General features: G+C 43.4%; 1 protein-coding gene and 1 long non-coding RNA gene across 8 annotated transcripts in view; one reads left to right on the top strand and one right to left on the bottom strand.

Moving 5' to 3' along the window:
- The window catches only part of LOC118000450, a 31,031-nt gene extending 24,706 nt beyond the window's left edge, over window positions 1-6,325 (bottom strand). Inside the window, exon 1 of the long non-coding RNA XR_004676463.1 lies at window positions 6,105-6,325. This is a non-coding gene — a long non-coding RNA (uncharacterized LOC118000450). The remainder of the gene's footprint in view (window positions 1-6,104) is intronic.
- PDE4DIP (phosphodiesterase 4D interacting protein) overlaps window positions 1-12,876 on the top strand; it is a 206,436-nt gene that overhangs the window by 64,607 nt on the left and 128,953 nt on the right. For 4 of the 7 annotated variants that reach the window (XM_034990165.1, XM_034990163.1, XM_034990162.1 and 1 more), the window contains exon 1: window positions 9,377-9,701. In XM_034990165.1, coding sequence (XP_034846056.1) covers window positions 9,561-9,701 — 141 coding nt within the window. In that variant the 5' untranslated portion in view covers window positions 9,377-9,560. Of the gene's footprint in view, window positions 1-9,375; window positions 9,702-12,876 lie in introns of those variants that run through there. The other 3 variants (XM_034990166.1, XM_034990164.1, XM_034990161.1) reach the window with 2 other exon arrangements.

Genomic DNA, 12,876 nt, shown 5'->3' with positions numbered 1-12,876 from the left:
ATATAGGTTCAGGTGGTCAGATCCTCCAGGGTCACGAGGAAGATTATTTACAGTGAGAGATACTTTTTAAAAAAATGCAGGGATGTGAGGTAGAAGTGGAAGTACTTTATCAGTCCCAGGGACTCTCAAATTCACAGGGGTCATCTAATGTCATGATTAAGGCCCTGGTCAGTATACAATAGGGGTCAGACTGTTGGAAGCGTTAGTCTGTGCTTCTCTACTTTCTCAACGAGCAAGGCAGCTACCTTCTTGATGTTTCACTGTCCTGGATAGTGATGGAGATAACAGTATCTAATCTGCTTACTTCTTCACAAGATAAAATGAACTAATATACATGGAAGTCCTTTGTACATTGTTAGATTCTATGCAGGTGATTGTCATTGTGAAGACAGCATAATTATATCCAATTAATTTTGTAATTCAGTCTAAGTCATTCAAAACAGCCAGGAATTAAACTTTTGTATTTCTTCAGCTTAGATTTTATCAGGAAAACATAGGAATGGCCAGGCACATAGATGTCTTTCAAATAAAATATTTATATGTGAAAAAGCCCATCCTTCTCCTTCTCCCTGCCCCATCTCTTCCTGTCTACCCCTATCCTCCAACGCAAAACAAGTTAGGCTTCTGGATTGGATTCCACTGGATGTTATAAAACAGGAAATAGTCTCCAATCATTTGTATGCCCCTCCCATAGTGCTGTCTTGGAAAATATGACAGTTAGAAAAGTTATAGGTTAAATCATCTATTGGGGATCATCCTTGGGTCCCAGTCATCGTTGCTGCTTTTGTCTTGGAAATATGATGCCCTTGATGCTCATTACTCTCCTCCCCACCTTCCTGTGAAGGCAGCCAGAGCTCTGTCAGAACAGGTCGACTCCCACCACCTTTTACGGCTCTACTATCAGAGAGCTAGTGGCATGTTCTGAGATTTCTTCAAAAAGTTATAGCTTTCTCACTAGTGCTACCTTTGGTAGTATTGTTTCTGTGAGAAAATATGCTTCGTACATGGAGTTTCAGGATAAGTAAGGATCCTTAAAGTCCTCCAGAGCTCACTCCTAGCCAATGTGTGAAGACTTTTAACAAAATCCCTGATAAGTAGTCTTTAGTTTCAGTTGTGTCCTTCTTGTGACAGGAAATATACTGTCCCTCATAATGTAAGTGGTCAGTAAGTATTTGATGAATGAATGGATGGATGGAGTGTGGCAATGAGTTCATTACATCCAACTCTACTAGAGAATTTATCCTCCTGTCTAATTCAGAGCTGCCTCCCTGTACTTCCTAGTTTCATTCTCTTTGAAATAGTTTTTAAAAATTATGACCTATTTCACAAACAACACGAACATACAAAGGACAATAAAATACTTGTCCATGTACATAATATCTAAATTTTTTTTTAAGATTCATTTACTTATTTTAGACAGAGAAAGGGAGAGCGTGAGTGGGGGAAGGGGTAGAGAGAGTGGGGGAAGGTGCAGACTCCCCACTGAGTGCAGAGCCCCATCTCACCACCCATGAGATCATGACCTGAGTCGAAACCAAAAGTTGGAAGCTTAACTGACTGAGCCATCCAGGCGCGCCCCCCCTCATATCTCAATTTTAACAAACACTATTTTCACTCTATTTGTGTCAGATTAAAAAACAAATATAATTGCAACCCTCTTAGCAGCCTACCCAGATCCCAGTCTCCTGGCTTAATTACTATTAAGTATCTTTCCCAAAGTTACACGGTTAGGAAATAGCAGAGCTGGGATTTGAACCTAGATCTCTTTAGTTCAAAAGCTATTGCTCTTTCCATAACGTCATGCTATCCCACCTGGATAAATATGCATAATAGTGATAATATTTAGTGCCTATTTATAAATGGATAAAGTGTCCAGGATTACTGAAAACACTACTCCTGCTCCTCTGTTTACCGTATTAAGTTACTTAAGAATAATTTTATTTTCATGAAATGTAGATATGAATTATCATAGATATCGAGTTAACAGAGTTTAAGTTGCAGAAGTATTATATTTGAAAAGAATGTCAATGAAGGGCGCCTGGGTGGCTCAGTCGTTAAGCGTCTGCCTTCGGCTCAGGTCATGATCCTGGGGTCCTGGGATCGAGTCCCGCATCGGGCTCCCTGCTCGGCAGGAAGCCTGCTTCTCCCTCTCCCACTCCCCCTGCTTGTGTTCCTGCTCTCGCTATCTCTCTCTCTCTGTCAAATAAACAAATAAAAATCTTAAAAAAAAAAAAAGAATGTCAATGAAGATAATTAATCATTTTTGGTGGAGTGGACCTTTATTTTTAGGAGAGAGATTGGTGAGACATTAATATGTTTTCAACCATTTCCATTATGAGAGCAATCTGGGGGGTCTGAGTATGATTAAGCAAATGTGAAGCTGAGTTTTTTTTAAAGGCCGACCTGCCAGTTGGTTATGTTAAAGGGGCATGACATACAACAACTGGCTTGTAATCCTCCTACTATTGTTAGCATTGATTGAGTCCTTATCAAAGTCTTATTTCCAGTGTGAACTAACACATTAAGAAGCGATGGGAAGAAGAGATTAAAAAAAGAACAGGGGGAGAGCCATTAATGTTTGAAAAAAGTATTTTGAGAGAAGAGTAAAGATTTTCGATGTTCTATGTAACAAAGGGAGAACAAAGACAGACGTGCTGTCGCTTGCTCAAGAACCTGCAGTGTCTCTTTATTTTCCCAGCAATGCAGAGTTTATAAAAACATACAGACCTGGGACCTGCCCGCAAGAGGCTGGATAGAGTAGGTCTAGTGCGCAGCTCAGGTATGTGCACTTCTGTTTGTTAAAGCTACAAGAGGCGAACAAGTAAAACAAAACAGAAACAACAAACCAAACAACCAGTCTTCCTAGTAAGCAGCTCCTGGCCCTCCTCCGTTGCCCTTTTCTTCACTGGTGCAAATCGAGAGCCAGTATCTGCCTGGAGGAACAAATTCAGGCTCCTCACCCTGACTTAAACGGGGGTGCCTGAATGTGTCGGTAAGAGTCCTGGGATCGAGCCCTGCATGAAGCCCCACATCGAGCCCCACATTAGGCTCCCTGCTTGGTGGGGAGCCTGCTTCTCCTCCCTCCGCCTGCTGCTCCACCTGCTTGTGCTCTCTCTCTCTGTCAAATAAATATATAAAATCTTAAAAAAAAAAAAAAAGATCTTTCAAAAATGGTTGTGTACTGAGCGCCTGGGTGGCTCAGTTGGTTAAGCGACTGCCTTCGGCTCAGGTCATGATCCTGGAGTCCCGGGATCGAGTCCCACATCGGGCTCCCTGCTCAGTGGGGGGTCTGCTTCTCCCTCTGACCCTCTTCCCTCTCTTGCTATCTGTCTCTCATTCTCTCTCTCTCAAATAAATAAATAAAATCTTTAAAAAAAAATGGTTGTGTACTTCCCATCCTCTGTCTCCCCATTATGTGACATTATGGGCTCTTTGTTTTAGTCTAGTTGGCCCTCTGCACTTTTGCTTCTGTTCTACCTGCCTGGATTGCCCTGTGTTCTCCCCGGAGCCTAGCCAAACCTGATTCATCCTTTCAGTAGAGCTAAAACGCCAGTTCTCTGTGGAACCTTCTCTGATAGTCTCTCTTTCCTATTTTCTATAGTTTTACTATTTGTACAGTTCATATTGTCCTTTGGTAGTAATGTGTCATTCCCCATTTGCTCAGAACTCTTGTTCAAAGTTCAGATTCTGTCTTGTATGTTGAAGTTAGTTTGTTAGAAAAGTTTATTTTAATTACAAAAATAACATTTTAGGGGTACCTGGGTGGCTGAGGCAGTTAAGTGTCTGCCTTCAGCTCAGGTCATGATCTCAGGGTCCTGGGAATGGAGCCCTTGAGTCAGGCTCCCTGCTCAGCGGGGAGCCTGCTTCTCCCTCTGCCTCTGCCTTCCACTCTGCCTACTTGTGCTCTCTATCTCTGTTAGATAAATAAACAAATAAATCTTTTAAAAAAATAACATTTTATAAGGAAGGATGCTTTTAGATAAATTCCTTATCCTGAAACACCTGTGTAATCTTGTATACAGATTGAGTTCCATTAGAATTAAATCCAGAGAGGACCCTGGGTGGCTCAGTAGGTTAAGCATCTGGTTTCAGCTCAGGTCATGATTTCAGGATGGTGAGAGTGAGCCTGGGTTGCGGGGGTGGGGGGGCGCCCTCTTTCTCTCTCACTCAAATAAATAAATAAAATCTTTAAAAAAGAAAAAGAATTAAATCCAGAGAGGTCAAAGTCAGTGGATTAATTATTCATCAATTCTTTTTTTAAAGATTTTATTTATTTATTTATTTATTTTAGAGAGGGAGAGAGCACAAGCAGAGGGAGGGAGAAGGGCAAGCATACTCCACACTGAGTGCAAAGCTCAATCCCACATCTCTGAGATCAGGACCTGAGCCAAAATCAAGAGTCGGACACAACCAACTGAGCCACCCAGGTGCCCTTATTCATCATTTCTTTTGTTCAACAAATATTTATTGAGCACCTATTGTATCCCAAGCTCCATTCTTGGTACTAGTGATATAGCAGTGAACAAAATAGGAAAAAATCCTGCCTTTCTTATGGGGTTCACATGCTAGTGGGCAGAGACAGATAAGAAACAAAATAAACAAGGAAATATAATATTTTAAATAATGAAAGTGTATGGATTAAAAAAAAAACAATGAAGGGATTACTGGGGTGAGGTCTAGGGAGAGTTACACTTTTAAATAAGGTGGTCTCTTCCTTGAGGAAGTGACATCTGATCAAAGACCTAATGAAGGTGAGGAAGAGAATCTGCAGATATCTAGAGAAGGAGCATACCATACAGAAGGATCAACAAGCCCCAAGACCCTGAGGAGGGAAGGAGCTGGCTGTTTTTGAGAAGGAGCAAAGGGAGGGGTGCCTGGGTGGCTCAGTCATTAAGCGTCTGCCTTCGGCTCAGGTCATGATCCCAGGATCCTGGGATCGAGCCCCGCATCGGGCTCCCTGCTCAGCGGGAAGCCTGCTTCTCCCTCTCCCATTCCTCCTGCTCGTGTTCCCTCTCTTGCTGTCTCTCTCTCTGTGTCAAATAAATAAAATCTTAAAAAAAAAAAAAGAGAAGGAGCAAAGGGAAACATATGGCTGGAGCAAAGTGTGTAGGGAGAGAGTAGTAGGAAAAATGGAAAAGACAGGATGAGGAGCTGGGTTCTGGATTAGGGCCTTGGGCCTTAATGGGCTAATGAAATGACTTAGCATTTCACTCTAAACTTGATGGAAAACCAGTGGGGGTTTCCAGCAGAGGAGTAATCTGACCTATTTTAAAGGGTCCCTGTGGCTTCCGTGCTAAGAATACACTATAGGGGAGCAAGGGTGGGAGCAGGGAGACCAGTTATCGGGGCTAGTCCAGTAATTTAGGGGAGCATTCAGTCATAGCATCTTGGGCCAGAGTGGCCAAGATACCAGTGCAGTGGTAGTAGATGGATTCTCTCTTTATAGAAAGTAGAAATAAGGGGCGCCTGGGTAGCTCAGTTGGTTAAGTGACTGCTTTCAGCTCAGGTCATGATCCTAGAGTCCCAGGATCGAATCCCGCATTGGGTTCCCTGCTCAGTGGGCAGTCTGCTTCTGCCTCTGACCCTCCCCCCTCTCATGTGCTCTCTCTCTCTCTTTCTGTCTCTCTCAAATAAATAAATAAAATCTTTAAAAAAAAAGAAGAAAATAGAAATAGTAAGATTTACAGACAGATGAGATGATGTGTGTGAGAAAGAAGAGACAAGAATAACTCAGAAGATTTTGGCCCAAACAACTGCAAATACTGAGTTGTTATCAATTGAAATGGGATCCACTGGGGAAGGAACATGTGTGCTGGGAAAACTCAGGAGTTCAGTTTCAGATGCCACAAGTATGACAGGTCTATATTCAAGCGGACATTTCTACTAGGAAGTTAGATACATATTGGAGTTCAAGATAAAGGGCTAGATAGGCATATAAACTTAGAAATTTTCCTACAGTAACCATCCTAGCAAATGTAGTCTCTTTGGAGCTATTAAAACAAACTTTTCTATATTATTGGAAAATTGTGAGAATAATATAAGCAAGCTAGCCCCTATCTAACAAGCCAGATCAGCAAAAAGTGAAATATATAAGGAATACTTACCTACTCATTGATTCCACAGATATTTAGGGATCGCTTCCTCCATGCTATGCAGTGAGTGTGCCAAGACACCAAATACGCCTTGTCAGCCCTCAGAACACTCCAGTGTGGGGGAGGTGATTGTAAGCCAGCTGTGACTCCACAGGGCGATGCATGTCACTGGGGAGGGCTTCCTGGCTGTTGTGGGAGCTGAAGGAAGAGAGAAAGATGTATGAGTCATTGACCCTTTCCTTGGGCAGCTCGCAGACTAGTTGGAGAGACATAAACACAGGAAAAGTTAAATAGCTCTAAGGTGTAAATAACCCCTCCAGACAACAGACAAGCAATGCCATGAGGCACCCGATGAACGCTTGCTGAATGTTGATATTTGTCTGAGGAGTTCAAAAGTGGGAGACATCTTTCTGGGCTGGGGTAGCAGAGAAGGCTTTGTTTGGGTGGGACTGGAACTAGGACTTGAAAAAAGAGGGGGTGTTTCTTGAGGGGATGTGATAGCGTTTTCCTTTATTCTGAGAGTGATGAGATGCCTGTGAAGGGTTTTAAGTAAGGGAGATGTCAGGATAAGATTTGAGTTTTGAAAACATTACTCTGCCTATAATATGGAGGACAGATGGCTGGAGCGAAGTCTGGCAGACATGACAGACTGTCGCAAAAGTCTTTGCTATGAGGTTTGCCTTGAGAATGGAACATTCAAGTTGAGCTGTCTAGCAAAAAGCTGGGTATGTCAGGTTAGCTCTTGGCGGAGAGGGCTCAGGTGAAGGTTTGGGGGTTGTTTGGGAGGCCACAGTGATAGCCCTAAAAGTGGATAAAATCTCGAGGGAGAAAGTATGGAGAGAAAAACATCAGAAGGGGGAAGAACTAACCATTGTTTAAGCACTTACCTTAAGGAGCTGGCAAGAAAACCCAGAAAAAGGGCCAGAGAGATAGAAAAGCAAGGTATCACTGGGCATAAGACGAATCAGGCATTTATGTACAGAAAGAAATATCTAGGTTGGGTAAGAATCCCTGCATTCATATGCAGTTTTACTTTCCATGAACTTTTATTAAGCTATCTTTTGTGATAAAAGAATCTAAGTAGACATTGAAATCATGATTAAACACTAATCTGGAATCTGGCAGCTTGGTTCCCCTTGTGCAAAATGGTAGTAGGTAGATAATAAGTAGATAACAAGTAGGTTATTTCCTCTAGGAGCTTAGACCAGAAAAGGGCCTTAAAAATCACTTACTTTCCAACCACCTCATTTTATAAATGAGGACACTTAGGCCTCTGGAGAAATGCATTTCCAAGGTCATACAGCTATTTAGTAACAAATACAAGCTATTTTCAGACCAGAAAAGGATCTTCTGAGTTTTTATTTAGACTTTCCTCTTCCTCGCTCTCTCTAAGCCTAAACGACACTCTTTAATTCCAAGAGCACAGATTTAATGAAAAGAGCTAAATGAATTTTAAATGTGTACATTTTTTTAGAAACAAGGAATATTTTGTCTTAAGTTACAGTTGATGGTAAGAAATGTGTTGCCTACGTACAATCCAAATCTGTTTGAGAGAATGCTCAGTTCTAATTATGACCTCCTAAGGCCACTTTATTCACTCAAACGTTTTCTCTCTTTCACAGGGCAGTGCAAGTCTTAGTGAGGCTTTTTTCTCATCTTTCCAGGAAGAGTGAATCACTCTTTCTCCTGGGTTCCCATACAGGCAGTGTTTTTTTTAACTTCAGTATGAAACGTCTTAGTGGGTCATGAAATCAATTCAGTGGGTCACTCCCAGGAAGAAAAATAGAATGGAAAAACACCAAAAGTCCATCATAGTGATGGTAACATTACTTTGTGAAACTTTTATTTCAGTTATGTCTCTGTGTGTGTGTGTGTGTGTGTGTGTACCAGACTGCTGTATAAAATGTAAAAAGTTTGAGTAACACAAGCTTGGAGGATTCTAGTGGAAAACACATCCCTACGTCTGTATAGCCACCCAGCTCTTTTGAGAGTTGGGACTATCTTCATCTTTGCATCTGTCATGCCCAACATACTACCCGGTGGATACACAGGAGATGTTGGTTAGAATTATTATGAAGAATTAAGATAGAAGATTGAAGAACAGGTAGGTTAGGGAAGAAGTGAGTACTTGATTTAAGTAAAGGTCTAGTTTCCTTTTACTTTAGATGTTAATATTAATGTTTTTTCAACCTGGTATTACTGGAACTAAGAACCTGTGTTTCATATCTGTGTTGTGGGATGGTCTCCTAGTCACCTTCAGTGTTCCTTGTGATGTGGTATAAATAATACTTACTGCTGATGTTGCAGCTGTCATTCAAGGATCTTAAATTGCTTTGCGAGCAGGATCTGGTGATGAGTGCCTGGCTCCACTTGGCAGGTGCCAGAGTTAAGAACCAGTGACTGGCTGAAATCTCTGGGCTCCAGACTGACGCCCCCCCCCCCCCTCCCAGCCCTCTCTTTCCCTCATTCCTTGGAGGAAGGAGCCTTTGACCCTGCCTCTTTGTGAGCTTGTCTAGCTGGTAATAGCTCGCAAAGATTTCCACGGAACTAGATTTACTCTTTCTTTGGGGATGGCTCTGGTGTGTATGGGGGTGGGAGGCACATGGTGGTAAAGACTATTTATTTAACTACTTCTGGACTTGAAAAGTCCAGGGAGCAAAACTGGGAAGGAACTGATTAGAGGTGAGTTCTGGATCATCAAAGGAAATTGGAGAGCCCTCCTGTTAATAGGTCTTTAAGATCTGCACCTGACAGAAAGGGGGTATTTGACATGTGCTCTTTCCTATAGCAACCTATTTCTTGCTCCTGGCCACACTCCTTTGGTTTGTTTTTTGTTTGTTTGCTTATTTATTTTTTTTTTTTTAAGTAAACTCTATCCCCAGCCTGGGGCTGGAACTCAGGATCCTGAGACCAAGAGTGGCAAGCTCTACTGACTGAGCCAGCCAGGCGCCTCCTCCCCTTTGGGTTTTATTGTGCAAATTGGCCACCAGAGACTTAAGTGCCCACTCACACATACAGCCCTTCATTTTCTTCTCTTTTGTGCAAGCCCACCAGCACCTTGAAGTAGTCCCGTTCCCCATTTCCTGGAAGCTTCTGGGGGGCCAGTTCTCTCTCTTTTCCAAGAAACTGTTAACTGCCTACAGTTGGGCCTGCGAGGCTTGGGGAGGGTGACAGCTCGGTCCCGGCTTGGAGTCGGGTTACACCACTTGTGTCTGAGTTCACGCAGCATGTTCCTCTGTCAGGAATTCCGCAAATATCTCCCAGAGGTAAAAAAGGAAAGTGCGCTGCGCTCCAACACCCAGAGCAGTGAGCCCAGTCCCAGGTCCCCGAGAGAGCGCCAGCCACCGGGGTCATGTCGCCATAGCCTCAGCAGCGTCCCAGCGGCTCGCTTCATGCCACGGTGCAGCCGCACTATGTTCCTAGGGTGAGGGGGCGACTGGGCATGCTGCTCCCCATGGGTTGCCCACCATGTCTAATGGATATCGCACTCTGTCCCAGCATCTCAATGACCTGAAGAAGGAGAACTTCAGCCTCAAGCTGCGCATCTACTTCCTGGAGGAGCGCATGCAGCAGAAGTATGAGGCCAGCCGGGATGACATCTACAAGCGGGTGAGTGCAGGAGCCCTGCGCTCCAGCCCCGAGCAGGGGGCTCGTGGCCCACCCACTGATATCCAGGCTCTTCCTACCTCCGGCGGTGCTAACTAGGGAGGGAGGCGTGTTCCACACCAGGTCTGGCCACCTGAATGCGGGGGTGACCTTGGACCAGCACATTTCACCTCTTTTGTGCCTGTTTTGTACTTTCCTTTTGTGTAAAGAGACTGAGCTGGATTAAATCAGAGTTTGCTCTGCCGTGGAACTGTTCAGAACAGTCACCTTTGGGAGCAGGTTTACAATGTAGATTCCCTGACTTACCCGCGGGGATTCTGATTTAGTAATGCAAGGGAAGGGGGTCTTAAAATTTGCATTTTTTTTAAGTTTATCTTTTTTTTTTAGTAATTTCTACACCCAACATGGGGCTGGAACTCAGGACCCCAGGAGGCGCTTGCTCTTATGACTCAGTCAGCCAACGCGCTCGCTGGACGTTTGCATTTTTTAAAAACTGCCAAGGTGACTCTGAAGCAGGTTGCTTGCAGGGCATATATTCAGCTAGAGAAGGACCCCTTCTAGCTCTGGCTCAGTGGAGGCAGAGAATGAGCCGATGGAGCAAGGAGCAGGGGCTGAGCGCGGTTCAGTTCCCTGAGAAATTCGTGTTTGTCCTTGAAGATGATAATGCAGATAACATTTAAAGACCGAATCTTAGGCGTTTTCAGGCTTAGGACTAGTTCACCTAAGAATGAAGAAAAGGGTGCTGATGGCCTCAGGGGTGGAAGGGGGCGGGCGCTTCTCTGAGAGGGAGGCCGGTCTGGGTTGCTGGGTGAGTGATTGGGGTGGGGAAGGAAGAGAGAGGGGGTTGACTGAGGGGAGGGTGAGATGAGACAGCACCTTGGTTGGTAAGAGGGCGCAAGGCTTTTGGATGAAGCTTCCTAACTGGTTACCACAATGTTGGCTTCTTCAGCCTTCTTAGTGTCTGGACAAGCTCTAAAGTGGCCTGAGTGACCTAGAGCTGGTCGCCTCTGATTTTTTCTGAGCTTCTAAATCTCCAGCTGTTTACACCAGAAGACTATACAAATATTATCATTGTCTATGTGTGTCCTGTCCTGTCGAGAAGAAGGTTGGGAAGCTTTTGCAGGCTGCCAGAGAATATGTTGGAGCAGAGGAATAACCGGTGTCTTTGAAACCCAGTTATTTGGTAAATTCAACTAATGTGGGCAGCTACATCTGGCGGATTTAGCCCTGTTTTCTGTCTTTCTTGGATTTCCATGTTTTAACCTGAATCTTCCTGAAATTGGTCCAGACTGACCTTCAATCTCTTACGTGGCTATAGAGTGAACATGCCTGAATGGAGTTGCCAGGGCTCAAGGTCAAGGAAGATATTATCAAGTGGCGATTGGTAATGCAGAGAGATGGAGAGGCGGGGAGGGTGAATGGCAGTCTGCCTCGGGGTAGAAATAGTGAATGAATTTGTGCCTTGTGCAGAGGGAGGAGCATTTTTCATTAGCTGTCTCCAAAGCAAGGCAGAAGGAAGGGGCAGTGTCTTGGATTATTTAAGGGAAAGGATTTTTTTTTTTTTTAACTTGAATCAACTGACTGCTTGAATCATTTGGTCTCACCCTCTGCTCAGCACTGGCTGACAAGACTGTCCTCAGGGAACATTTTGGGTGGGGTGTGGGAGGGCACCGTTATACTCCTAGAGAAGTGTGATTAAGAAGATTCTTTAAAAAATAAAAAAAGATTCTAGAGGGGCAGGGTGGGGAGAGTCGGCAAAGGACATTGTCATATGCCGCGGTTGCTAACCCTTTTATTAGCCCAGTATTGCCACTAAGCCCTATCTCTTCCTGGCCTTAAGTCCAGAGTCATCAGGCACCCACTGGCATCCTATGATTTAAGGAATCGCAAACTACTGTGTCCCCTCCTTTCCCTTCTTACCAAATCTTTGTTCAATCCATCTGTCATATTACTTATCCCATTTGGCTGTGATTATTTGGGAAGCACTGAAGGTTTAAAATGTTCTTCTTATTTGGGAAGCAAAACACATAAAGCCATTATCAATCATTAATATCATGGTTGAAATTAGTTTATCACACTATGCAGTGATGAGGGCTTGATAGAAACAAGGGCAGTTCCATTTTGATGGAAGGACAAGGGATCAGAAAACCACCCCAGCCGGGGAGCCCTGGACAACCAGGGGACCTAGGCAAGTTACTTAACCTTTCTGAGTCAATGTCAGCCCCTGTAGAATTGGCATGAAGAATACTGCACAACTCCATAGGCACTGAAGATTATTTGTTGAGACTGTGAATAAATAGCAGCCACAAAGATGAAAGGAGAAGACTTTGATCACAGCACTTTGTAAACTTCGTATCTTCCTATGTATATGAGGGGGTAGTAGTTCTACGTTTACCAGTAGTAATAGTTACTGTGAGATTTTAAAATGAGCAAGAGGCTCTTTTAATCTCACTTGCAGGCATTCCCATGAATATGCCTTACGTTCCACAAGGTTAGGACAATGAATGAGTAGCAGTGTGGGTGAAGAGACACCCAGGACGACATGCAGTGCATCACATTGTAAGTCAGGTGGTTCAGATGGGAATTTAGAGCCCTGTTCTGTGACCAAACTTAGCTTGATTTTTCTTTAGCATTGGAAGGACGCTTCTTTAAATATAGTAAAAACCATTAAATCACACCCAGCTGAGTCAGAATCCACACTAACTTGGGTGCTGTATGCATGATTCTTTTAAATAAAACCAATGTTTGTGAAACATACGTAAGTCTCTTGTGAATAGTAATTATTTTATTATTTTATGTATTTTTGCTACAGCAGATTTTTGTTAAGATATTTGCACTAAAGAATGAAATATTACTGTCTTAGAGACAATCAAACATTTCGCCATGACTGCAGGCAAGGGAAATGTAGGAAACTTTAGGAGAAAAGGACTGGAGAGAGGGTTCAGTCTTTCTCCCACCAAGTGGCAAGTCCTCAGTTAGGTAGTTGAGTGAGGGAGAGACTAAAGTAGATATAGTCCTTAGTTGTAATGGCAGCTATAAGGATGTTTAATTGTATGAGAAGGTGTAAGAGAGAATTACGTAAAAACCTAGAAGAATCAACTTCAAAGCAAGTAAATTAAAGGAGTTAAGGGTTTCTCTCTTTAGGGCTGTTCAGAGAATTTAGAAATAATCTTAAACT

The sequence above is a fragment of the Mirounga leonina genome, unplaced genomic scaffold (assembly GCF_011800145.1).
Source record: "Mirounga leonina isolate KUSES-001 unplaced genomic scaffold, KU_Mleo_1.0 Mir_507, whole genome shotgun sequence".
Lineage (NCBI taxonomy): Eukaryota > Metazoa > Chordata > Mammalia > Carnivora > Phocidae > Mirounga > Mirounga leonina.
Note: the sequence above shows the minus strand (reverse complement) of the source record. Positions and strands in the feature narration are given on the sequence as shown.